This window comes from Melopsittacus undulatus, chromosome 1, assembly GCF_012275295.1.
Source record: "Melopsittacus undulatus isolate bMelUnd1 chromosome 1, bMelUnd1.mat.Z, whole genome shotgun sequence".
Classification (NCBI taxonomy): Eukaryota; Metazoa; Chordata; class Aves; order Psittaciformes; family Psittaculidae; genus Melopsittacus; species Melopsittacus undulatus.
Genome location: NC_047527.1, coordinates 25745163 through 25772582, shown reverse-complemented (window position 1 = coordinate 25772582; position 27420 = coordinate 25745163). Strand labels below are relative to the sequence as shown.

Sequence of the window (27420 nt, the reverse complement as noted above, 5' to 3'; positions counted from 1 at the left end):
AACAGGCAGGGGTGTGCCGCCGCTGCGGCGGGCTGGGCTGTGCTGGGCTGTGCCGTGCCGTGCCGTGCCGTGCCGTGCCAGCGCCTCCCGAGCCAGCCTCCCTAGCTGAGGCTGTCCTGCGGCCGCCGTGCAGCCTGCCCGCAACCGCACTGCCGCCGGAGGCGGGTCTGCGGCGGAGAGGCGCGGCTTGGCCCGGCCCGGCCCTCCCTGCCCCACGGAGTCCCGAGGAGGGGGTGAAGAGACCTCCAGCCAGCTGGTGAGAGCCAGCTGCACCGACAGATAGAGTGAGGGTGGATTCAGCAACACTCTAGACTTGGGGAAGAGTGGCTGGAAAGCGGCCGGCGGAGAAGGACTTGGGGGTGCTGACCGACGGAGCTGAACATGAGCCAGCTTGTGTCCAGGCGGCCAAGAAGGCCAACGGCATCCTGGCCTGTGTCAAAACCTGTGTGGCCATAAGGATCAGAGGAGTGATCGTCCCGCTCTGCTCGGCACTGGTGAGGCTGCACCTTGAATTCTGTGTTCAGTTCTGGCCCCTCACCGCAAGAGAGACATTAGGGTGTTAGAGCAGGTCCAGAGAAGAGCAGCGAAGTTGGTGCAGGGCCTGGAGTACAAGTGTGATGAAGGCTGAGGGACCTGGGGTTCTTCAGTCTGGAGAATGCTCAGGGGGGATCTTACTGCTCTCTACAAATACCTGAAAGGCGGTTGCAGTGAGGTGTCGGTCAGTCTCTTCTCCCAGGTAACAGGTGATAGAATGAGAAGAAACAGCCTCAAGCTGCACCAGGGGAGGTTTAGACTGGATATTAGGAAAAATCTTTAGGAAAAAAAAATCTTAGTAAGAATTTTTTAGTATTTCTTCACCACAAGGGTGGTCAGGCATTGGAACAGGCTGCCCAGGGCAGTGGTGGAATCAGCATCCCTGGAAGTGTTAATAAACCACATAGTTGAGGCCCTTAGTGACATGGTTTAATGTTGGACTTGATCTTAAAGGTCTTTTCCAACCTTGCTGATTCTATGATTCTAAGAGTGTGTATGGAGGAGAACCAGAACAAGCTTTTTAAAATATTTTTTTGGGGGGGAAAAAGAAGTGCTTTTGGGCTTCTTTTCGGGGAGGGGGGGGGAAGAGTTTGTCTTCTCGCCCCCTCCCCCCTACTGAAATGCTGTGGTTATAAATATCAATACTGGGGAACACTATAGTTGATTTAACTGCTGCCTTTTCCAGTAATCTGAGGATGCAGCCCAGCAGTGAGGGCCTCGACTGAGGCATAGTACTCATGGGTGTGAAAATGGTGGTAATCTTTAAGGGCACTCTAAATGTGAGGAGATAAATCCATGGAATCAAATCTGCCACTTAATTGAGAAGTCTTTGCCTTAGTGTCACTGAGTTCTCTAAGGACAATAGCGACTTAATTTCCTTCTGCTAGACAACCCACTCAGGCACCATCTGGAAGTCTCCAGCAAAGAGGGAAAATAGCCTTCCCGGATGAATTTTTCAGTCTATATTGGGATAAAACTGATGTTTGTAACTCATGTGACCAGAAGATAAGCAGTTACTCTGTACACAAGCAGACAGGACTGTCAAGTGCCACCCAGCATTACTACAGTGCCATCACCTAGAACTCAGCCACCTCTTGAAACGTGTTTTGTGGAAGGTGTGCAGATGTTTTCATAAGAACTGAATAAAGATGAGAATTTGGCCTGAGAGTTTATTAATCCCACTGGTCATACTCCTTCTTTAATAATACATTTTATAGAATAAAATAGGACTTCTTGCATCATGTTGAAAATTTCCTGTGGGAGCTGTTTTTCACCAAAAAAATTTGAGTCTAAGAAATCAAGCTGTTCTATAAAAACAGATGTATTGGAGAGTTTATGAGAAATAATCAAAACATTAGAGGCTGATGTGCTTTATTTCTGTAAAATTTGAATTATTCTTTTTTACTTTAACAACTCTAATATGGAATTCCTTAAGAGCTATAATGTGGAAATAATACGCTGTAGTAATGTGATGGCAAAACACAGTGGCTTTTACCAATTATTTTAATGCTTAAAAAAAAGAATAAAAGCTTTTATTTTTAAGCAAATTTTAAAATATTGTTCATTCTTTCTCATTTGGGAGGGAAAAGCATTTTTGAGCACTATTTCTTGCAGAAATAAAGTCTAGATTTCAAGAAGTTAATGTTGCTATATAAAGTGCAACAAGGCAGCTGACTTGTAGCACATTATTCCTTACACCAACAGTCTTCATCCTGCAAGAAATGCCATCATGCCAAGTCAAACTGCTCTTCACTTGGAAAGTGTGGTAACTACCTTGGAAGATGCTTCTTGGTATAAATTAGATTGAGTTTTCAGTTTTACAGTCAGCTTAAAAAGAACTTTCTCAAGCTCAAATCAATACGTAAAAGCTCTTTTTTGTGAGGATTTTTAGGGCTTAAGGTGTTAAGTCTGAAGAAGACTAAAAACCTTAAGATCGCTCCCAGGGACCTGCACAGAAATCTATGTTACAACTCAGTCTGACAGCTCAAGCCTGCACAAAAGGCTGAGAATTACTGTTACTAAGCATCCCAGCATGCTGACATGTTCTTGGAAATCTGACTGTCATATAAGTTATCACCCATTTGGGATTTAAAGAAAATCTGCATTCCTCTAGCCCCTGTAACTTATTTTTACTTTAAACCCTACTCACCCGAGCAGCTAGACAGTTGAAATAGCAGAAATTATCAACAGTTCAGGCATCTGCCTCTGTTTTTCAATATTTTGAGTCCATGTGTTTAAGGCAGCCAAAGGTCTACAGGATTTTCTAACTCAGACATTGCAGCCTGATGTGCAGATCTGCTAGCACTGTCTGCAATATCCACATGAAGCCGGATAGACCCAGCTAGTAACAAGGTACCAAAAGGTATATGGGGAAACAAGGCAAAGCTCTCAGCTGGTAACAGACCTTCTTTGGATGTTATTTGGGCTGTAAAGGGAAGAATTCAAACACTGGATAATGCTAGGCTGAAGACAACTTAGGCAGCAAGCGCTTGCTACTTTCTTGCTCTTCTTCTAGACACAAATGCCTTATGTGTTTAATTACACTGCTGTGCAGTTTTCCTTCTATGAAAATCCCACCTTGTCTGGTGCGTAGGATGCTCTGAGCTGAGCAGCCCCACTTGTGACTGAACTGTCTGGAAGAGACATCAGTACTCGAGTTCAGTGCAACATCAAAAGCCACAGTGCACAGCATATCACAGTAGTTTTCTTGATTCTTGGCCTCATTGCCCCTGGGCTCTTCGACCAGTGAATCGCACCCTGCATACGCCTCATGCTTGTACTGTGGTACCTCTTCATGCTGCCAAGACATCTCACAGGTTTCCAGCAATAAAGGTTGAGTGATAAAAGACTATGGATGCAACCACATGCCTCTATGAAAAATGTCTAAGTGCAGGTAAACTGAAAACATACTACTAAACAATTCTGAAAATGTCACAGGCAAATGAACCAACTATACCTCTGAGAACAATCTTACAGAATGTTTCTTAAGGTGTCTTCATCTATTTTCACAGAATTGAATCACACAGGTACCTCTCCATCCTGCCTCCAAGTTGGATTGTTTCATATGAACTTCTGTACCAAATAAATATAGGCTTAGCAAGACAGAACATGAGTTACTAACAAGGCTTACATTAAGCAGAGATGTAAAATGAACAGTGTGCAACATATTTTCTTCTACTATTTTTAACTTCCCATGCTTAGTGTGGTCTTTTGAAGAGCTTGGTAATACTCAAGCTTTATTTTTCTTCATGTTAAAAATATCATCCTTATTATTTTGTTTATTTTCCATAGATAAAAAAAAATCAGATTACTTCAGTACAAGACAAACCACTGCAAATCTTGAAGCTCACTGTCAAATGCAGAAGTATTTGTCTATTGAGACTATAAACAACCACAACTCCTTAATCTTGCCCTTTAATAAGTAGTAAGTGCAAAACCTCTTAGGGAGTCTATTTTGTGTTCTGCAGAGTTTTTTTTCAGGTAAATCCACTGTGCTAGGAGCTGTTGAAAGACACAGAGGACTACCCTGAGCATTTAAAAGATAAAAAAGGGAAAAAAAAAATTCAGGCATAATAGGGGTTATGCAATTTCATGTAACATCTCACCCATAAGGTAAAAAATGGAATACAGTACTTCTCAAGTCCAGCCAAAGGGCTGTTTGCTAAACCAAGTTTCTTCCTAATGACCTGAAGAAGAGGAAAGAAAAGTCTGGGGTCATTTGTTTTGTACCTGGCCAAACTCCGTGCCACCATGGCCTAAGCAGAATTTTCAGGTGCTATGCAAAGGATGTAATAAGTAGACAGAAATTAAATTTGTATTTTATGTCTAAATTTTTGGATGGTAAAATCTTACTTTAGAATGGCTAAAACCAGTGAAAAGCCCATCTATTGCTGGTTTTGATACTCAACAAGACAGTAAAAGAGAATACTAATCTGCCTTATCAAGTTTAAAGATATTTTTGTCAGTTCAAATAATTTTTGAAGGACCTGACTATAACTGGTAAAATACCTGCATTTCTGGATATGTCAGATATTGAATATGGCCATACGGTGAAGGAGTAGGTAAATTGCAGCTGAAGCTTTCTGACACTGTGTGCTGTGCCTTTGTATTGATGTCTCTTTCCTGTGTTACTGAAATACATTAATTTCTCTTGTGTTCTTTGGTGAGTATATTGAATATAAATAGAAGGAAAAGTGCTTATTCTTACATTTTCCCAGATCCACTACATTGGAAAGAGCCACAGTAACACAAGATCTGGCTTATTTTTTAAAACTGATACAGAGAGGTACATAGGAGCAGCACACACAGTGTACACACAATTCTCTCATGGTTTCCATTTGCAGAGATATCCTGTGCTCCAAGATCAAGTCTACAACAAGGTAAAATTCTATCCTGTACAGAGTTTGAGAAACAAAATTACATTAGTGTGTATAGTAAGAAATGCAGAATATAATAGCACCAGTTATAAAAATAACTAACTATAGGTTTGCATATGTGGTTTCAGGTAAGGTAATACAACATAATCTAGCATGATAACTATGATACAGTATTAACGGCATATTTTGAGAGACAGATAAGTCTTTTGAAAACACTTCTTACCTCTGTACTTTGTTCCCTGCCACAACCGAGCAGAGACTTCTGAATCAGGATAGTATTGTAACTTGGCACTGATATGCACAACTGTGTGATAACCTCTGCAACTATTAGTGTATTGGGATCATAAAATCACAGAGTGGTTTGGATTGAAAGGGACCTTAAAGATCATCCACTTCCAACCTCACTGCCATAGGCAGGGACCCCTTCCTCTAGACCAGGCTGCTCAAAGCCCAATCCAACCTGAGATGTTTAATCTTTTTTCCTCTTTTATTTTAACATACATGTCTGTAATTTATTCACATGCAAAAGTATACAAGCACCATGAAAATGGGAACATCATACAATTCCATATTTATCTGATCTTGGGGAAAGGACTGATTACTTTCTATACAGCAGAAATTAGATAGGTCTATAGGAATTAAATATGGACCTTATATGGAGGAGAATTTTATCTCTAGTCCCATCAACACTGCTCATCCTGTTACAGTTATGTGATAAGTCACCCTCCCACTGGCAAAACACAGACAAGGAACATTATGTTATTCAATGATGGCAGCAGCTAATGCTGCAGAAAGTAGTTGCTCTTCCAACCCACTCCTTCCCACCTGCAGAGCTATGAGGGCAGGAGAAAGCGCACCAGAGCAGCAGGAAGGGTCATGCTTGCTGCACTGACAGCCTCTGTTTATTGCCACCCTCTGTTCCCAAAAACAATTGATAGCATTTGGCCAGTGACTAGAGAAGTCTATTTTTGGTAACTTTTTATCCTGTATATTCTATTCTTGTCACTACAGGGCACTCATGCAAATGTATGTATGGAGGCTGCTGTTAGAAAGCTGCAATTTACTGTACTGCATTAATTTTACTACAGCCGACTATGACAGACAGTAATTATCGTGGCAAAGATGCCTTCATTTACACAAAAGGAAACCTCTTCTCTTATTCCTAACTGGAATTGCAATTCTTGCAAAGCTTATTCTTGTTATCATCTTTTCCTGATTGCACATCTGTCATTTATCTTACAGTCTTGGTGCTATATCAAGTTAACCCTATTTTTAGAATAATGGAGGAATTTTCAGTTTCAATTCAGAAGCAGTTCACACTGGAAAATGTAATCTTGATTGGCAGGAAGATTGTATATGGGTTTTAAATTCCAGCCCAGCTCTGTACCAGCATATTAACATAACATGCTAAGTATTTTCCTGGTTGTCTTGAAGACACCAGCTGTTTTCAAAAATCTTTATTTAATATATTCATCTCCTCTTAATCCCATTACATATACTGAAGATTCCTTCCTTATTACTTGTCAGAGGTTGCTACTCACTAAATACCTGTATCTAGATCACTTCCTTGTGTAAAATCATTCCATTTGTTTACTAATGCCAGTCAAATGGTATCATACTAGTAGCTTTTAAATAACCTTTTAATTCACTTTTTCAACTTTCTTTTCTATTCTTCAATGGATGAATATTACAGAGATGAGTAGATACTTCTGAGTTTGTAGACATTTCTAAATGTTGGCATCATCTACAATTTTAATTTGATCTCTGATTTTTAATTCTGAGGGTGGGGGCTTGGTGGAATAACACGGAAAAAGTTGTCTTAGGGTTCTGTATTTGAGCTTTTTTTGCAGTTTTGATTGGAGTTACTTTTTAGCTAGAAACACCTTTGAATCTTTAGTCATGAAACCAAGCAGTATCAGGCTTAGTCAGTACCTAGATAAAATACATCCAGGGAAAATAGGGAAAGGTCTAAAGGTTCTTCTGGTGCTTCAGTAAATGACACCTTTTGCCCTGAGGAAGAATGGAGCTGCTGATACCAGGTAGAGACTAAATATAAAAAAGGAAGCTTAAAACTGAAGTCAAGGTTATAACAGCTTTTGATCATGAGCTATCCCATGACACTTATCATGAGAACAGCAGCATCTTGGTCAAACTCCAGTTTGGATAATTAATCATCTGACTTGAATTCCCTTTGCCATTTCAGTCTCAATGAGCAGCCTTCTTCACTTTCAACTGGAACTCACTGGAACTCATTTCAGACAATGTGTTCATTAGAGAGTTGCTCCATTTCAGGACTGGATGAAGTGACATAAAGTTCACGATTTGTCCAGGAGAATAAAAAAGTGTAACAAGGCCTGTTACTCCAGCTATTTTTATGCAGGCATCAATCTCTGTTTAAGATAAGTAGCACTCCTGGTGACGATCTAGTGTTTATCAGATTAATGACAACATTGGAAGTGGTATTGCAAAGACTGTTCCACATAGATATGGATGGTGTGAAGTGGCACAGTGCTGCTTTTTAAACCTAACCGCATTTGTTAACATAGTGCTCAAATGTGATCAAGACCATTCATACTGAACTTTCAATTGCTGAATCACCATTTGAAATCAGACTGGGTGAGTGAAAATGGTGCTGATGGCCTATCTCCAAGATAAGTTTTACTACTGGGGGCTGCCAAAAGACATGTTGCTGCAGAAGGAATGTGCAGATGTTGGAAATCCGATTGAATTAATTTTTACAAGAGCGTCAGGTGCCTTGTACTTGGTTCTGCTATGGCTTGGGGTTCTGCAAGACTTCTGTGAGTTGGGAAACCTTCACATGGGAAAGAAAAGAAGTTGAGGAGGGGTGAGTTTACTGTAAATACCCAGATATTAAACTGTTTGCTTATTTGCATTTAATATTGGCTGCACCTGCAGAACCTCTTTAATGGATTCATTTCATAAAGCAATAATTTAGTTTTACGTATATGGAGCCCTATTTGTCTCTCAGCATGTGATGCAAGGGTGGCAACAGCTGGTCTAATCACAGCCACAAATAAAGAGGAAATAATAATTTACTGAGAAACCAGACAAATTAGAAGCTTGGTGGAACCCCAGCTATTAGAAAGCTGTATTTCTTACTATAAGAATAAAATATTATTTTTTTATTTTTTGTCTGTATCTACATGTTACAGATTGAAAATGGAAAAGTGAAAACATATATGATTCTCCCATTGATGTGAGAAGCATGACAATAGCATTGTGATCATTAGTACAAGAATAATTTACAGCTTTTTCTGCAAAACCCAATATATCTTCCTGGGAGAGGTCAAAACAGAGCCGGGAGCTACTCATCAAGTGACCAATCTTAGGACTGTCAAGAAAAAATGCAGGATGTAAGGATGTATAACAAGGAGAAAGAATGCAAATGCTGCAATTAATGCAAACAAGTTTCAAGATCCATACAACTGAACTAAAGTGCAATGAAATGAGTGTACTTAATGTCATTGCATCATGTTTGTAAGTAGTTCTCCTAATGAAGAGATAATAAATATGGAGTCTTTCCACATTGTTACTCAGCACATCATGCATGAAACTGATTCCTGAGATCTTTTTATCTTGGGGGGTGGGAGAGGAAAGAGACTTAAGTTTTTCCAGTGTATCTCTGCAAAAGTTATTTTGATGTGCATTGGCTTTGGGAACTAATGACACAATTTTCTTGTGATCTTGTTATCAGGTTACACACTTAAGTTATAATATTTTGTTCTTTCCCTGTAAAGCTGGAAGACTGCATTGTGCTCCTATTTAATATGCATATAGCAATACAGAAAACTTCCACTTCCCTTATTTCCCGCAGGCAGACACTGTAACTCCAGATCTGCCTTCCTTCCACAAACCCTCCCAGATGACCTGCTGTGTCATTTGAGATCTCTAGTATGCTATCTATTACAGATCACAAAAAATCTCAACAACCTGCTATATGAAATTTATAATACCTGTCTTCCCTGATATGTCCTTATCATCCAACAGCGATCAGACATGGTATCATCTCTGGGCATGTTACTAGAGCACATGACACTGCAAGAATTAATACAATTCTCTAACATATTTTTGAGAGTAGGCTATTGGAAGTTCAGGAGCTTGGAGTTCAAAGGAACTGATACAGGATTTCCATGGAAATGGAAAATTCAGTTTTACCCCATATTCAAGCACTAAATGCAGCTTTCCTCCTCAAAACCAAGCCAACAAAAAAACAAACAAACAAAAAAAAAACAGAAAAACAGAAGGAATGTCATTTGTTTCTGTATCACTTTCTTGTAAGCATGGAAAAAGATTTTTGTGATATATTTAATAAGATAAATGAAAATATGGGTCAGCTTTATTTATTACTTTGGTTCTGGAGAAATTGCAGGATTTTCTTTTTTCTCCTGCATGTTACACTGCAAATGTACAGAGCCGTGGCAAGTGCTTATTAACAGGTTCTATAATCTAGATATAAAAATTAATGAAGCAGTTTGAGAGGACTGAAATATGACTGTTGTTAATAGCAACACTAATTTGAAATGTTTGAAGTTCTGCTTCTCTGCTTAGAGCCCCATAGTTATAATGTACTGATTTGAGTCCTTTGACCTGTTCTCTTCATTTACCAACCACTGTATCCTCCATATGTTCTAAACCTTTTCAAATAATTTAATTGTGCTTGTTGTCTAATCATGTGTTGTCTTACTCCTCCTTATCCCTCTACACAATTCAGTCATAAATCATTTGTTGTATAGGGTGTTCATTCCAACATACTGCAAGAACAAACAAAAGTCTGTTGCCAAATTCATTCACTGTTTAATCAGCTGTTTGTTTGTAAATGTTGAGCGTAGTGTGACAGTTTTGTTTGGAGTGTGTGCAGCAATGTCTCTGTGTGTCAGTCAGAATATTTGCGTGGCCCACTTCCTTTGCACTGCAGAGTTTTGGATTTTGTCCATCTGTTTAGTTGATCTCTTTAACCATTCCCTTCCCCCTGTACTCATGTTTTTCCATTCCAGATTCTTACCCTATTTTACCACTTGCTCTTGTAATCTGGATGCGTGATTCCTTGACTCTCTCTGGCTTCTTACTCAGCATATCTCAATTTTCTCTTGCAGCCTTGTATCTTGCCAGAGCTATTTCCCAACTCCACCAATCTGTGATAAGGATCAGTGATTTTCTGTCTCCTCTGACTAGTTCTATTCCCACTGTTCATCTCCTGTTTTAAAATTCACATAATGATAGAATGGTTTGGGTTGGAAGGGATCACTGAAGGTCATCTAGTCCACCCTCCCTGCAATGAGGGACACCTTCCACTAGATCAGGTTGCTCAGAACCCCATCCAACCTTGCTTTGAACACTGCCAGGGATGGGGCATCCACAACTTCTCTGGCAACCTGTTCGAGTGTCTCTCCACCCTCATAGTAAAGAACTTTTTCTTAATACTGAATCCAAATTTATCCTCTTTTATTTTAAAACCATTATGCCTTGTCCTATCATTACAGACCTAAATGTGGGAGGCTAGAGGTGGAGGTGGTGTCTGCACACTAGATGGGTTGTAAAGCTATTTGCATACCACCAGCATTTAGGATTGTCACCCAGCAGGTTCACTCTTGAACCCCCTGATGACTCCCCCATTGCTGATGAATATGCATGGATGGGTCTGCTCAAGTACATCAGCAGTTTGTCTGACATGGACAAATATTTTTGGTTGAGTTGTAACAATGATGGAGAGGATTAACCAGTGGTCTGTTTGCAGGACAGCAATGGTCTGGACCAAGGTGTAATTATATTTTCTTGTTATACGAAATTATATTGCATGAATCACAGTACAAATATTTAGTCATATATTTGTCGTGAAGTATATGTACACATAAAATGCAATTTTAGCTGGAATGCTTGCTACTAAATACTACTTTGAGAGTCTCAGAGATTATAGTATAACTATTCAGTTATACTTTTTAGCAGTTTAAAGAGTTCCTGGGGTCCCTCTTTTCTTCTCTTTCATTATAATGAAATCTCGGAAGATTACCTGGCAAAAAAAAAATGTCCACTTAACATGCAACACTATCTTTCATTGCTTTATAGCAATAAGATGAGCTATAAATGGCAAGTCCATAGTAAATAAACTCCACAGTAAATAAAGAGCACAGTGAAAATGACAGCATCTTCAAGGGATTTTTAGTGGAGTGTGGATTATTAGCCATGATCCTTGCCAAGACCACACCAGCAGAACATGATGACACTCAGTGCTAACCCCATGAAACCTGACTGACAGCCTTTCCTGAATGCGTTAAATATTTCAGTACTGGAAATCCCAAGTGTCCAATTTTATTTTTTTTTCTCCTGAAAAGCAGTGTGAGGAGCTGGAGCTGGGTTTTTTGCTTATTGTTTCTGAGCATTTAGTATGCATTCAAGTCACCTCTTTTCAAACACATCTCTCAGCCATATAGCCAAGAAAAATGCTTAAAAATCCAGACGTGTGTTTTCATGAAATCTCACCATTACAGCTGCTGAGATTTAGGAAAGCAAAACACTGAAAGCTCACCATACGTTTGCAGAGGTTGGCAAAATTGTGCTAGCACTAACACACACATTTCCTAAGGGCAGTCTTTGTAGAAATCAAGGATGTCTCCAGATAACAGTCACAGTTTCTCTGCATCCTAGCACTTGTAAGGTAACTGTGAATAATAAGTGACCTTGAATCTCTCTCCATTAATGGAGACCTGAGATTCTTTTACACCTTCTGGTGCTACACACAGAAAAGGTAAATACATTGGTGTTATAAAGCCGTTATTTTGTTTAACTGGTAAGTATGACTCCTTACAGATTTTATTAAGTGACTGGATTTGCATTAGGTCCTGACACTTCTCAGATGTGTGTTGCAAAATTACTAGAAAACAGTTCCACAGATGAGGTAATCTTAGCTGCAGATGTCCTGTTGCAAAAATCTGTTAGCAATGCTTCCAGCAAACATAAATGAACATGAAAAGCTCAGCTAATTAATTGACTGATATAAATGAACTTTCAGACAACAACATAAAGTACATGTACCACACTAAGCAATTGCAGAAGCTTAACAGAATGTGCCACATTGATCTTCATGTTCTGTGGAAGCTTTGTTGCAAGGTCATGTATACTACTTAATTATGTGAAATATTTGCAAATCTTGCTGCTAGCCAATTTTATAGCATAGTGTAAAGGAAAAATTAGTTACTTTTGCTTCAGTATCTGGGATCAAGTGATCCAAACTTTACTGGTTATGTAGTACCTAAACATAAAATGCTCAACAAAACCTCAATGAAACAACAGAGCCAGTCAGAGTTTTGTGTACAACTAAAGAGTTTGTAGCTACAAGTAGTCTATAATTAACTTTAATGCTTAGCAAAAACCATCTTGGACATAATGGAGGGGAATGAGATAAACACTGACCTAAAAGTAGTAAGAGAGCTTCTGTGCTCCACCAACATTTTGTATCATTTACCTGAGTAAGATTTGGATATTCTTTACTGCTGTCATGAAAACCATCTGCTACAAAACATTTGCTTATTGGGTCTGCAACTGAAGAAACAAAATGAAGATTTTTAGAGTAGTGACAGAAGTTCAAGGGGTCCCACCTTGACTTACATATAAAATACCAGTGAACAAACAATGTTCCTGATTTTCAGCATGTTCACTAAGTGCTGTGAAACCACTGAGAGAAAGATACTAGAAAAGATGTCAAAGTGTAATGCTTTAAATAACCACACATGCTTTTGTCCCCAGAAAAGAAATATGAAATAAAGAGAACACAGCATCTGACTAATTTGCTGAGTCAACTGGTATTAGAGGTAACCCTCAGCCACTGATTTCAGTGACTAATTTGATAATATTCGATCAAATTTCAGAAGTGCCCGTTTAAATTCTTGGAGTTTTAATTTTGACACACACTGTACTTAGCACAGAACATCCTTCAGCTATCATTGACCTGAATGAGATCTTCAAGTTCCTACAAGACAGATTAATGATGTCATAAATTTTAATATCATAAAGAGCTGTTATGGTCATTTAGTCAGGCTTCTTTGAATTCTGACAGCACTTCAGTAAATATTGCTTGCATGGAGCCTGTAACTTACAGCTCAGCTAACACATATCCATAGGAAGGCTTTCAGTCTTGATTTAAGGACTTGTGTGATAGTGAGCCTATCACATCCTAGATAAAGTGCTTCACAGTTAGTTACCTCAGATTTCTTTTATTTTTTTATTTCAGTTTCTAACCATTTGATTTTATTATGACCTTACCTGTTAAACCACCCTTTCTACCCAGAAATCACAATTAGGCAAGCTGCAGTATGGCTCAATTTAAAGTGCTTTAAGAGTGTCAGAGAGAAAGAACACATAGAATTTGTGGGAGGGAAAAACATACGTACACAATCCTGATGTACCTGGCCCCGATAAGCTGCCAGGGCCCCTGGAACAGGCAGTGCAGGAGGAAGTATCAGGGCCCTTGGTGCAGACAGGAAGGGCAGGCAGCACACCTGCAGCTCTGGCAATCGCACAGAGATGTCATGACTCCAAGTCCCCAGTGTATTCCAGTATGTGGTGTTCAAATGAGGCTAGCATATCATAAGATCATTTCAATCAACCTACCTTCATCATCACTTACATCTGGTCACCTTATGTATTTATTTATTTGCTCCTTGGCATTTATTCTCTATTCTTTTGTATTATATATTAGGGATATGACAGAAGTCTGGCCTAAAACAAGTAGTCACCACAGGGACCTCACCAGATGTATCCCCATGGACTGTGGTAGTTGTGCTTGAGAGAAGGAGCCTCCACTACCATTTTTCTGAAAGATTTAAGCCTGTAGTCCTTCAAAATATCAGAGAGCTTGAATGATGGGTTGGGTCATATGTTGAACACCCAATTACAATGTCTTGTTATAGTAAAAAGAGGATTTTTTTTTATTTGCTGTAATGTTATAAAATTCTGAGAGAAACTTAAATACAGAAGGCAAAACAGAATGTTATTTCTTAAATATACAGCATTTTTAAGAAAAGAAGTCAGCATATTCACATAGATGTGTTGTCAAATATATGGCATCAACAAACTGGTAAGAGAGCACATTTGTATGTTAGTCATGTCAAATCTAAACCAGACTTGTCCTTATTCTGGATTCACTCACAGTATATGAATGACTTTAAACCAAATTACAGTATTAAAGTTTATAAATTAAATTTTGGCCACATGCATTGAATGTTCCCCAAAATAATGCTGGTGACAGGTGAACAGAAAAGCATCTCACCCTGCACTGGTACTCAGGAATTTGTAGATCCCAGTTTAGCGGGGGGGGGGATTTTACTGTAATAAAAATGTAACTTTATGAGACATAATTTCACACTGGTGGGGTGAGACAAATCACATATATCACAACTTGGAAAATCCACAATCGTGTGTTTTTTAGCTTTCAGTAACTTCAGGTATAAAACTTGCACACAAAGTTCACTATGTGTTTTGCACAAAAGCGAACAGGTTAAATAATTTCCCTTGACGTGATAAATCAATGCAGACCCCTAACCAATTATTTTCTCACCTCCAGCCCTCCTCCTTAATAGGATTTGTCTCTGGTACCATTTTCGTCAGTGCAGACATGCAAGTCCTTTATCAGAGGGGAGATACGAGCGGGTAGCTCTGCAGTTTGTCAGGGGGACAGAAACTTCGGGGTGGGGAGAGGCCAGGGGCAGCCCCAGGACACCGGGACAGTGGCTCGGATCCCAAGGGGTGCTGGAGGGCGATAGACAACCCTTGAGCTCTATGGCAGGGCCTCTCTGTGCTGCGCCAGCCCCTTGCACTGGGCGGAGCGCCACTGCCGGAAGCGCGGTGAGCTCCCGCCTCGCCCCGGGGTCAGGGGTCAGGCGCGCCGGCGGTGCGGGGTGGGGGACGTTCGCGGGGCTCTGGTTCACTCATGGAGGGCTCCGGGGACGAAGAGCCGGAGGCGGACGGGCCGCTGCAGCAGCTCGTGAAGCGGCAGCGCAAGGAGAAGCGGGAGCTCCAGGGTGAGGGGCCCGCGGGCCGGGGAAGGCTGGGAGTTGGGGAGAGGAGAGCAGCTCCCTCAGGCGCCGGCCTCGCCGCTGGATGGTGAGGAGACGTGGGGCTGGCTCACGTTCTGCTCTCGGCTTCCTGCTCTCGGCTTTTTCCCGGAGGGAGCTCCAAGGGAGAGAAGCTGGGAGCCCCGCATGGCCCTGGGGGTAGCTGGGGATCGGCCGCACGGCTTTGGGGAGGGAGGGAGTGGCCTTTGGAGGGCCTTCGACAGCGGTAGCGAGCGACGGCCATGGAGATACTGCGTCTTGACAGGGGTGTCAGAGCTGTGCTGTGCTGCAGGGTGTGGTTCTTGGCACCTCTGGGGTACGGTAACGCTCAAGGGCCGTAACACAATGCTGGGTTATTAGCATTATGCTAGCGTTTTGCTGCTTGTGTTCTGAGGTAAAGAAGGTGTGGTTTTGTTAGACATTTTAGAGTGAAAAGCCTACATTAGGGGCCTTGCTGCCACACAGCTTCTTCATTCAAAGTGCAGCTGATCTGAAATTAGCTTTTATATTCTGTCCAGCCACAGTAAAGTATCTATAATAGAAGATCTCTGTGGTCTTACGCTGTTACCTGTGGCTTGTGGACAGTTCACATTTCACCTACCCTGTTATGGTAGATCAATACAGTTAAGTAATTTCAGTAGTTATCTGGATTCTGTATTGTAGTTGATTCTAACCTTGTTTTTAAGCCTTTCTCATTGCTGGTGTTTTTGGATAAGCTATTATTCTTTGGTAAGCTATTCTCATTGTTATGGTCTTTTCCTTGTTTGGCTTTTTTTACCATGTAATGAAATAGCTCCATCTGCAGCCTTTTATCAGTGAGAGGGTTAAAGAAGAGGGAAACAGTATTGGGCATGGTATTGTATGTATACAATATACATGCATATATATACATACATATATATATATATGTGTATATGTATGTACTTTTTTGATATGCCTTTTCCTCCTTCAAGTTTGGCTGAAGTTGAAAAGAGGAGTAGGAATTGAGGATTGTGGTTAGGTGGCTGGAGCACATGGCATATTGTTTGGGAGAGGCTGAGGAACAAAGGGTTTTTTCACCTAGAGAAGGTGATAAGGGGTATCTAAATGTAGTTCTCAGCTAAAGGTGGGAAGGGTATCCAGAAGACAGAGCCCTTGTTTTGCCAGTTAAGAGAGGCAGATGTCCTATAGTCACACATCTTCCTACTTGAAAAATACATTCCTGGTAAATGCAGTGGTAACTGTTTGACAGAGAGCAGAACAATTTGTTCATAAGAATAACATAAAGTGCATCTCAGCCTCTGAAAATCCAGCATTTCCTCCAGTTGATGACACTTGTCTCCACCACCCCCATACACTCTCCATTTATATTTATTTGTGCCTCTTATGTCCCAGATTTCCTTCTCCCCCATTATTAATTTTTATGAACAAAACACTCTTCTGTCTTTCCAACTCACCTGATCTGTGAGGCTGAATGCTTTGCATAAATCTTTCAGTATAAGCATAATTGCTGCCTTCTCTTAAAAAGTTTAATTATCATCCCCATCATCTTCAGCTTAATGTGTCAGTCATGGGTGAATGGCAGGAATTTGTACAGCTGATGAATAGGTGGCAGGGTGTTAAATAGTTGGGCCTGTAACTCTAAAACAGTGAATACAGAACTGGCAGGGAGTATTCATCTAAGAGCACAGGTTGTGGAAGCTGTTATTGCTTAGCCTGGAGAAGAAGAAAAGACTATGGGGGATCTGGGTGTAGATCCAACTGCATAATATATGGAAGCAGATTTTGTAAAGTGAAGTGTAGAGAATGAATTAGAGATAATGTCTGAAAGTGGTAACAACAAAAATCCTTGTGGGAGGAAAAAAGGAGAATATTTTCATGACACAGATGGCCAAAATTGGAAAAAAATTGGCCAGAAAGGTTGCAAAGTGTCCATCCTTGGAGACTTTGCACAGTCACCTGAATAAATTCCAGATGAATCTGAATCAGCATTACCTGATGTAGCTTTGAATTCAGCCCTGCTTCAAGCAGGAGGTTGAACCAGATTATCTCTGGACATGCTTTCTAACAAAGCTATTCTATGGTTTGAGAAATGGAGCATTGACTTGCAGTCTAAAAATACTTAACAGAATTTAAGCAAGTTGAGGCTTATTTTTTTTTCTTCTTGAATAGAAGATATTTGCTTTTGGAAACTTTATTTAAATGATAAGTAAACTCTTTTTTTTACTTTTAATTTACTGCTTATGTAACTAAAAATTTACATGTCTTCCCTGTGACAGGATTTGAGATCTCAATGCTGAGATAATCTCTTCGAAGGCAACAGGCTGATGTCTGCTGCGTTGAAGTTCACAAGCATGTATCATAGTAACCTGGCACAAGTTTTCTCCTTTTTGGATACAGCATTTGCATCTTTTAAGAAAAATATATCTGCTTTAAAATGTGATTATCATAAAGGGCAGTCTTATAGCTGAACTGTTAAAATCTACCAATATGTTGGTATTTGTAAAGTTTCTTCTGCATGACTTGCCTACAGTTGTCTTTTCTGTGATGGCTGGACTATCTATGTTTAGAGGTAATCTTTATTACACTACTTCTCTAACAGCAAAAATTCAAGGCATGAAAAATGCTGTTCCCAAGAATGATAAAAAGAGACGAAAACAGCTGGCTGATGAAGTTTCCAAACTAGAAGCAGAACTTGAACAGAAGCACAAGGAGGAATTAAAGCAGCTGAAGGAAGTTTCACCTGAGCAGAATAAGGTAGTTGCCTTAACTTAAGCTGGACAGAGCTTATAGTTAAATTGGTGCAATACAGTTACCTGTGAATGATGCTAATATGCTCTTTGCTTATACATCTCCTGAAGTGTTTCTTTTGGCTATTTAAGTTGTAAAGAAACAAACAAAAATCTGTCTGTCTAATATTTCTGGACTAGGTGTTTTAGTGACCTAACAAAGAGTTAAGCAGAATGTACTTTGGTTTGAAAATGAGGGTGAAGACACTTCTGAATTACTTTTAGGGAAATAGACTTGATTGTGAAGCATCTGCTGAGAAGTGTTGTGGGGAATGAAACATGATCAGTTGTTAGTCATGAGCCTTTAACAATCTTCTGTAGTAGTTTTTAAGTAGATGTTTAATGCATAAGCGTTAAACGTAATGCCTCTGTTTACCTGAGTCTTAGATTCTTTTCAAAACTCTGACTGTACTAAGTGAACTGTAAAAATTTTATGATGGACCTTTTAGGCTAAAATCCTTGCCCTGTACATAGCTTTCCCTTTTGGCCAGTAAACAGTGTTCACACTTCAGTGTGGAACAGAGCAAATTGGAGATTCACAGCTCATAACTGTGTCTTTGGTGAGACTGCAGAAAAAGTAATAAAATACATGACTCTGGTCTGGGATGTAAAGTGCTTTACTTTGGCTTTGATGGGTTCTGTGCTATACACAGATCTTTCTGGTTAAACTTCATAAATATACCCTGGAATTGCCTAGGAACAGAACATAAAATTGTTTCAGGAGATGTGCATCTCCTGAATGGATATTGGTATCCTTGGATAGCCTGAATGGATATGGATATCCTGAATGGATATCTTTTTTTTATCATTTATACTAATAAGAACATTTAACTTTTCTTTTTTCTTTTAGACAGATTCTATAGCTGACGGGGTTGCAAATTTAGAGCTTGAAGGAGTAGAGCAACATATTCAGCATCCTCGAATATCAAAAGCACAGAAGAGGAGGGTATGACTTAATATTTCAATCAAACACTTGTAAAATTTTTAAGTTATAGTCACTTAAACTAAACTGTAATAACCAAAGTTAAACCTTTTTGCTGGGGGCATTACCTGACTAATTCAGTATTGATACTGTACCTACTGCATGCCTTGAAAATCTGTAAAGCTGCTACCTAGAGATGTATTTTCTAAATAGTTGTAGTTTTTCACCCTCAGCTGTGAGCTGGTAGTCAGAATAGGTTTGGAGAGAGGAGGCATTAAAAAAATCGTTATATAAAGCAGATGCTTTTAAAAGAATTTCACTAAAAACTTTAATAAATAAAGTAATTGTATTAAAATAATGTAACATACTACATGGAAGTTATGCAAATAGAACGTTAAATATTTACCAAAAGAACATAAATACTGAAGTTCTTGTAGTTTTTGATTTAAGAAACACCACTCGGTGTCCATGCCATTAGGGTTGAATCTTGTTAAGCTTATTACTATTAGATTGCGATGGCTTAACATTCTCATCATATCCACATGAATGTCAGTTCAGGCCAGAGGACCACTGGTTTATGGTAGAGTCTATCCCCTGTTGCATCATCATTGCTGCAGAGCTGCCTTGTAACACACATGATAAAAATGTTCTTAATCCATGGCACCACATCTAGGCAAATTGGCAGCTATGGAGTCTGGTTTTCCTGTATTGTGGTTGCCTAAACCAGTCTGGTCTTAATTTGTGGTGAATTCTAAGTATGAAAGTGGGAAAGATCATTCTCTACTGCTTCATTTTTATTTGCTCATTTACTTTGACTCTTTTTCCGTTGTACATATGAGTGTAAACTTATGAAATGTTCTATTAAAGTTATATTTATGTTGTGCATTATTTCATCCCCCTAGTATTCTCTGTGTATGCATGCATTCTTATCTGCCCTTTAGGTTAGGAGCAGCCTTTTTTATGTGTACAGCATAACCCGAGGGAGTTTCAGTTTCATGACATGAACTCCTTTATGCCATCATATGCATAAGCAGTAGATCTCACACTTACTACGAAAAAGCAATATTTTCTGTTGTTTAGTTAGAATTCCCATACTTGACTTTTTTTTCAGCATGTTGAAATAGGTGAAATGAAAAAATTACTACAGTTAATGGCCTTTGTGCAGTGTTGTTGTTAATTTATATATTGTTATAATGAAGATTTCTCCAGTCTCATAATTTCTGGTGTGGTGTCTGAGGGAGTTAGGATATACTGGTCACTTACCAATTGCTAAACTTTGGTTTTAGAAGGTCTCTTAAGATTGGTAGTACTGATTCAGGTGAACATTTCACAGATATGAATGTACTAAGAAAACACCTGCAGAGTTAGAAGCAAGCACTAAGCCAAGAACTGTACATGTGTCTTCTAAATATTAATGTTTGTATGTGTGTTTTCAATTTAAGGAGAAAAAAGCTGCTTTGGAGAAAGAAAGAGAAGAAAGGATAGCTGAAGCTGAGATAGCAAACTTAACAGGTGCTAGACATCTTGAAAGTCAGAAACTTGCTTCCCTGTTGGCAGCAAGGCACTTGGAGATTAAACAGATCCCTTCAGATGGCCACTGCATGTACAGAGCTATTGAAGATCAGCTCAAGGATCAGCAAAATTCCTGGACTGTTGCAACTCTGAGGAATCAAACAGCAAAGTATATTCAGAGTCACTTTGATGACTTCCTGCCATTTCTTACAAATCCTAGTACCGGAGATATGTATAGCAGAGGTAAGACTTGGGACGTAAGAGACTTTAAAAACTGTTACAGTTATTTCTGATAAATATCTATGTCAGTTACAGCTGAATTGGGATTAACCCATTATGGTTTGTTCCTGAACTTTGTTACTTTGGTGGTTCAGCTGTGTTCTCCGGAACGCAGAACTATGATCTACTGTAATACTTGGTATACCCGAATTTTTGTAATTATTTTTTAATAATCTTTGTATATTTTTTCTTTACAGTAATCTAACAAAACATTATTCCTCATTAAAAAACATACAAAAATGGTGATTACTGGGTGGTAATCGTGTTCTGGGATGTGACTGAAGTTGTTATGAACAGCTTGTTACAATTAACTTACCAGGTTAAGGATGATTTTTTGACAATTTCATGCTGGTGTTTTCAGTTTATATAGGAAAGCTGTTAAAACTGATTGTGAAATTCAAACAAATCTGTTTAACAGTTTGCTTAGATGCTTTTCATTATTCTACACTTTATTTTCAGTGTTTATGCTAGGTCTTTTGGAGCCCTTATAAACAAACTAAACTGAAAAATATAAAAACATTTAGTGTAGAGCAGTGGTGTAGGCTGAGTAAATGTAGTTAAATGGAATTTATGTACTACTTACTTGAGTGATAGGTGGTTTATTCATTCATGTTATTCATACTCCCTGTCTGGAATACCATGTAAATAATTTTATACATTGGTTTGAACTTACTGCTACATTCATTTAGTAGTTACAGCTGTGGATTTCATTTGGGGGCTGAAATTTCATTTCAGAGTGGGGGCTGTTGTGAAGTAGGAGGCATCTTTTCCCATGTTGACAGAGATAATTGTCACAGGATAAATGTTCCCCGAGAGAAGACTGAATAAAGTTGCTACAAAGCAGCAGAAAGTTGTGGTTTTCTTATGTGTCTGAAATCTGTTTTAGGGGGAATGTATGAAAAACAATTCTCAGCAGTCTTCAGAGAATCTGTTCTTTCTTTATCAGAATCTGTTTGTAGGATTCAGAAGCCTGAAGGGCTGTAATTTATAAATTTGAAAGCTTGATTCCAGTAGAACATGATTTGTAAAAGGACTATTTTGCTGTTAACAAAGAAGCTATTGGGAATAAATACCTCAGAGGTTAAAAACAAGGCAGCTAATTTGAAAACCTGTTGAAGTAGATTTTTCTAAACATACCTAATGCCTAGGTAATTTAACAGCTTAGTGTACTACTTGCTATTCCATTCTTATCTAAAGTCACAAAACAGCACTCTCTGAAACTTAATAGGAAGAAAAGTGTATGTAGCTTCATGTTTGTTAGCAGTTCCCTGAATAAAAAATCTAAAATTTAAATCTGTGCTTCTTGAACATAATTGTTTTTATTCCTGTCTTCAGTCTTCCATTTTTTAATTTTTTTTTTCCTAAACCAGTTAATGTATGGATTATTTTTTTTTTGCCTCTGTTGTTTTATTTTCCTTCTCTTCAGTGAGCATAGATATTTTCCTGTATAATGTATTTGGGATTTTCAGGTTCTAGTTCTTCATTATAGAATCAGTACTTTTCCTCAGTTGCTTGTTTTTAATCAATGACTAAAAGTTGGCCTTTTCTTTCCCTGCAGAAGAATTTGAAAAATACTGTGATGACATAGCAAATACAGCTGCATGGGGTGGTCAGCTGGAAGTAAGTACTGTATTGATTGTTTTTATTTGTGAAATTCTGAAGTCTGTGAATATACCTTCAAAAAAGGGCTTCACAAGAAAGAATACCCAAAGGCATACGGGAACATAGTAATAAACTATTTATCCAGAACTTTTTCCTATGGTTATAAATTATTTTGCTTTTCTCATGGTGCATCACTATTCTGATGTATTTGACAACATGCAAGTTAATGAATTTAGTACTTCTAAATCTCATTAGAAAGACTGACAGTGAAGTGGGGGAAGACTTTCTGAGGAGAAAGCCTTTTATGATGCAAGCTTAGATGGTAACAAGGCTGATTAGAATAGAGCAATGTTAATTTTTGTAATATAAACCAGAACTTGAGCTTGAGAAAATAAGTATTTATTTTAGTTTGTCTCATTTATTCTTTTATGAAAGAGTAGTTACCAATTTGCTGAAGTTAGCCCAATGTTACCTGTGTTTTATCATCAAAACAGTAATTAAAGTAACCCATTCTCAATTAAGGTTTAAAAAAATAATTTTGCTTATTTTAGTAAAGTCTATTTTCTAACAATATTTGAAATGTTATGCCTGAACTCATGTTGGCTAAAACTAACTAGATGTCATGTCTTCCTCTCTCCTCCCTGCATTGGATTTAATCCTATTATTGAATTGCTTTTGTGCCTTGAAGCTAAGGGCTTTGTCGCACATTTTGCAAACACCTATTGAAGTTGTGCAGATGGATTCCCCTCCCATTATTGTTGGTGAAGAATATTCAGGGAAACCAATAATACTTGTGTAAGTATGTAATTTTATCCCCTCTTAAAATTACTGCTCTTTTTTCTATAGCAGAGGGCTCAGCTGTGATTCTTACCTGCTCTTTTGTTTGCTATTACGTATCTGATGTTGAAATGCTGCTTGAATAATGATCTTGCAGGTCAGAAATTATGTTTGTGATTGACAGAGTTTAAAAATACTAAGATAAGTTTTAAGATACTTATGATTAGAGTTCCTAAAATGCTGACAATCAGTCTGAAGTGTGATTTAGTCACTGCTTTATAGAATGATACAATGTTATTTTATCTCTTACATAATTACAAAATAGTGAAAATAATGGAAGATGCGGGAATTTTTCAATTTTTTTTTCCCCCTCTTTAAAGTTGATGTCGATCTGTACCTGGAAGTCACCAGAATTTGAAACTATTAATAGTCTTCTGTTTAATGACCCTGTATTTTCTGTGCTAAAACTTGAATTTGTCTAAGCTATTTTCCAGTGCTGTTAACATTTATTATGATGTATACTTTTAGTTAAACTGAACACTAATTCTGTAACTTTTTTTTCTTTCCCAGGTATATGAGACATGCCTATGGATTAGGAGAACATTACAATTCTGTAAAACTTCTAACAGACACGGCTACAGAAAATGGGAGCTAGCATACAAAAATCAGATATCTACATGGATAACAGTTGCATCTTGATGTGTTGGGCTCCAGATAGACTGGAAAGTAAAACTAAATGTAATGGATTAAAAATGAAAAATACTTACAAGGTTTGACTGTAAATCAGAAATAGCGCTGATATATACCAAACAACAGTATTTTGAACTTGTTGAAATGAATCATGCTTAGAAGATTGCTCTAAAAAGATGGCTGTGTAGAATGGATCTTTCTTTCTTAATAGAGCTTTCTTAATAGAACTTCTTCCCATGCTGCACTGAAAACACCAAGTAGTAAATGTTTTGGTAAATCTGCATTTCTGCTGTAGAGTTCAGATTACCTGAAGGTTCCTGTTACATTCTTTCTGGCAGGTTTTGATGACTGTGGAAGAGTAAAGACATTTAAAATATTTGATTTTATTTTGATGAAAGGAATATGCTCTACAATGTTGTTTGTTATTTTTTTTATTTCCAGCAGGATCTAGCTCTAAAACTGTAGTAGGGATCTTGTTTAATTGGGCAGAGAAGAGCAGGGGGCAAATCCAGTAGTAGAGTATCTTGCTTGTCTGAAGGAATCGCACAATTTAAAGACTTTTGCCTAAGATTTTACTAAGATTTGAGGGCTTCACTTTTTTTTTCCTTGCTGTTGACAGCAGGTCAGCTGAACACTTGGTGCTGTTCCTAGTACTGAATCTGTAGGAAAAGCACTGTTGTTTGTGACTATACATCATAATATTGATGCAGGTTAAATGTGCTTTTTGTCCTTCATAGTCTTTCATCTGTGCATTTCAGTGACACAGAAATCTTACAAACAAAAAGCTTCTCAATATCCTCACTTGAGGTAGTGAAACTCGTCTGACTTTGTAATCTATGGATCTGCTGAGGTAAACAGTGTTCTAAAGTATGTTTTGTAATGCTCTAAAACAGATGGTTGCATACAGGTGTCAAACTAAACATGTGGAGTTTTGTTAGTAACTTTAAAGGTGCTCTTCAGAAGAATTAAGGTTGTTCTCATTGCTCCTTATGATGCACAGAGACTTGAAAGGTGGAGGTTTTTTAAAATGGCTTGGCTATTTTGCATTAGAAGTGCTGATTTTTGTCTTTAAGTTACTGTAGATGTGACTCCAAAATTAAGCACCATACTGAAACCAAAGTTATGTAGCTGTTTTCTGACCATAGAAGTGGGATTTTTTTTTTTTTTAAGTCTCAGTCAATAACATGATAATTTGTCTGTATTTTAGTGCTGATGAACTGGTTTGGAGAAAGTCAGTTCATACCAAGTTTAAACATTTTTGCCCTCATTTGAGGATTATGAGCTATAACAGTGCACATCTTGTAGTTCTTCAATAAAGCTAGCCATCAGATTGACATTCTTGGGACTTATAAATAGCAAAGAAAAAGCTGCTCTTAAGAAGGAGGAGATAAGTGTTCACTGTATGGATCAGAATATGTCTTGATTTAAAGCACTTTGAAAGAGAGGGAGGGGAAAAAATCAGACAATTGTATCAGGGAGGTTTGGACAAGAAGAATTTGAATTGTGACTTTGGACTGGTGCCTGCCGGGAAAACAAAGTATTAATCAGATCAAGAGATTTCTTACATCCTTATTTATCTGATACAGTATAACAAATAGAGCTGTATTTATAGCAGCTGGTTTACTGCAGAATTTGGTTTATTACCATGGTTATATAAAATGATGTTTTTAATTTCAAACAAAAAATTTGGATACACCAATATGGAAAAAGTGTTTCTATTTTTAATACCACTATGAATTTCACAAATAATGATGAGAAATCCTCTGCTGTTTGGAATTGACGTGATATGAAATGCACATGTTGCATTTTATAGATACCCTGTGAAAAAAGTTCTTTGGTTTTCATTCTTGTTTGATTAACTGACAGAGAAGATGCCAGAATTCTGGGAGGCTTGTACCAACAGTTTGTCCTGTTGAAGATGTTTACAATTTGTATAAAGCAAAATACTGTTTTAATATAGTGAGTGAAAGATCTTTACTCAGGCTGTATGGGACTTGCCAAAAAATAATAAATTGATTTATTTGTGGCAAATCTTGTTGTGATCACTTTTTATCTTGTACTTGCATTGTTCGCTTCTTAATTCCTAATAAGTTTACTCATGTAATTTTTATGGCTTTAGGGTCCTACTGTGGTATGAATTCTCCAAAACTGGCTATTCTTACTCAGAATTTTACTTATGAAATGAAGTTGTTTCTAAGCAAAATTTATCCTCGGTGTTTTAGCAATTAATCTTGAGCTCTTCTGAAAAGATACGTTTGAAAATACTATTGAACTTGATCATTTTTATGTATGGAGAAACTGAGAGGGCTTTCTCATACTATTTGCCTTTTAATTTCTTTGTCAGATTACATTTTCTCGGCAAAGTATCACTACTTATTTTGAGGTTTTATGTATTTAAGTAGCTTTTCTTGCTTTCATCTGCAGTTAATTAACAGTTTCTTCAGCCACTATTTACTTCTTTTAAAGACTTAATTTTTTTTGCAAGATTGAGATTAGTTTACATTAGGAATGCTCACATGAATAGGAGTGAAACTGTCTTGTGGTCTGCAGTCAGTTGTGTGTTAATATTCTTAAGGGGAAGAAGTTATTTATTGTTGAAAGCAATGGATATAGTCAGGCAATTTGGGGCATGGAAGAGACTGGCCTCTTCTTGGAGCTACACGTAGTATTTAGCATCCGTGCCTGTTCTCTTCACTTAGACTGCTCACAGTTGTGTGTGTTCTGAGAAGACCTGATCAGACATACTGAGTAGATGTGCTGGGTAAGTGGTGTCTTCAGAGGTGCTACAGCCTTTGTACCAAAGGAGTGAATGCAGAATACCCCAGAGATATCCAGAAGGCCATGATGAGGGTGGGCATCGGAATGTCCCATCTGCAGCATCTTGGTAGACAAGACAGCACTTTGAGACAGCACCTTGGGCTATCGTCTTTTATAGGCCAAGAGATTGCTGTGAGTACTGCTTCCTATTTTTAGTCCTCGAGACAAAACCTGCTCTGCTCTCTCTGGTCTCCTGGGATGTACTTACAAATGACAAGCAGCCCATGTTGATTACTTGATCTGTGTGGTAGCTGAGCAGACATAAAAGTAGCATCTGAAATATAGAAGGCATTTTCTGTGCTTTCCTTGGCTCCAGTAACATTAATCCACCAATTCCTTTCTTTTGAGAGACTAGTAAAAGCAGCAGATGATTTACAATTAATCACTAGAGACTTATGATATATGTACTTCTGAATGCAACTAAAATCTTTAGCAATTGCCTCTGTACATTATAAACAGATACATCATAAAAAGAATTGTTTACACACACAATGTTCAGTAAGATTCAAAATAAACTGATTTAGTCTCTATGTTCCAGATTAAATAATACATCAAGGTGTCAATTAACAAGCTTCATCCTCCACAAATCAGAAAAAAACAGAGTGCATAAGCTTAAATAGTAAGGAGATAAAAAATATTCCTAGGGAGCTATATCTTCTGCAAAGCCTCCTTGAACTTCATCAGTCTCGCAAACAAGTTGTCATGGTATCTGGAGAGATGAGACCCATGCGGAGTCTGAAAGTGCTTTGTTTATCAGAAAAACATTCCAGATGTGAGTAATGCTGTTTTATTTTTTTAAGGTTTTGGGGGTTTTTGGGATTTTTTTCCTTTGAAGAAGAATGATCTGTAAAAACATGTGGGCAAGGTATCTTTCTGTCACATTGTTATGTAAGTCATGAAGATACACTTTAATAATTGTAATCTGGAAAGTATTTGGATACTCTTTCAAGGAAGTTAAGGATGTGGAGATTTTGAATTAACATTTCTTCCTTTTATACATATGTATCCTATAAAACTTATGAATTAAACCTCAGCAGTATAAATAAGCAGTAGTTGTTAAATCCTAATGAAGTTCC

At 38.2% G+C, this 27420-nt stretch overlaps 1 protein-coding gene across 2 annotated transcripts; it reads left to right on the top strand.

The window, feature by feature from the left end:
- Nucleotides 1–113: 113 nt before the first annotated feature.
- Nucleotides 114–25558, top strand: OTUD6B (OTU deubiquitinase 6B). 2 transcript variants are annotated; one of them, XM_034063126.1, is made up of 7 exons: nucleotides 114–494; nucleotides 17559–17713; nucleotides 18596–18691; nucleotides 20110–20422; nucleotides 22017–22078; nucleotides 22749–22855; nucleotides 23408–25558. In XM_034063126.1, exons 2-7 carry the CDS (start codon nucleotides 17573–17575, stop codon nucleotides 23490–23492), a joined length of 804 nt encoding a protein of 267 aa, XP_033919017.1. In that variant the 5' UTR covers nucleotides 114–494; nucleotides 17559–17572; the 3' UTR covers nucleotides 23493–25558. The 2 variants fall into 2 exon arrangements, with proteins under 2 accessions (XP_033919017.1, XP_005150910.1); XM_005150853.4 differs by lacking the exon at nucleotides 114–494 and adding an exon at nucleotides 14799–14944.
- The last annotated feature ends 1862 nt before the right edge of the window (nucleotides 25559–27420 follow it).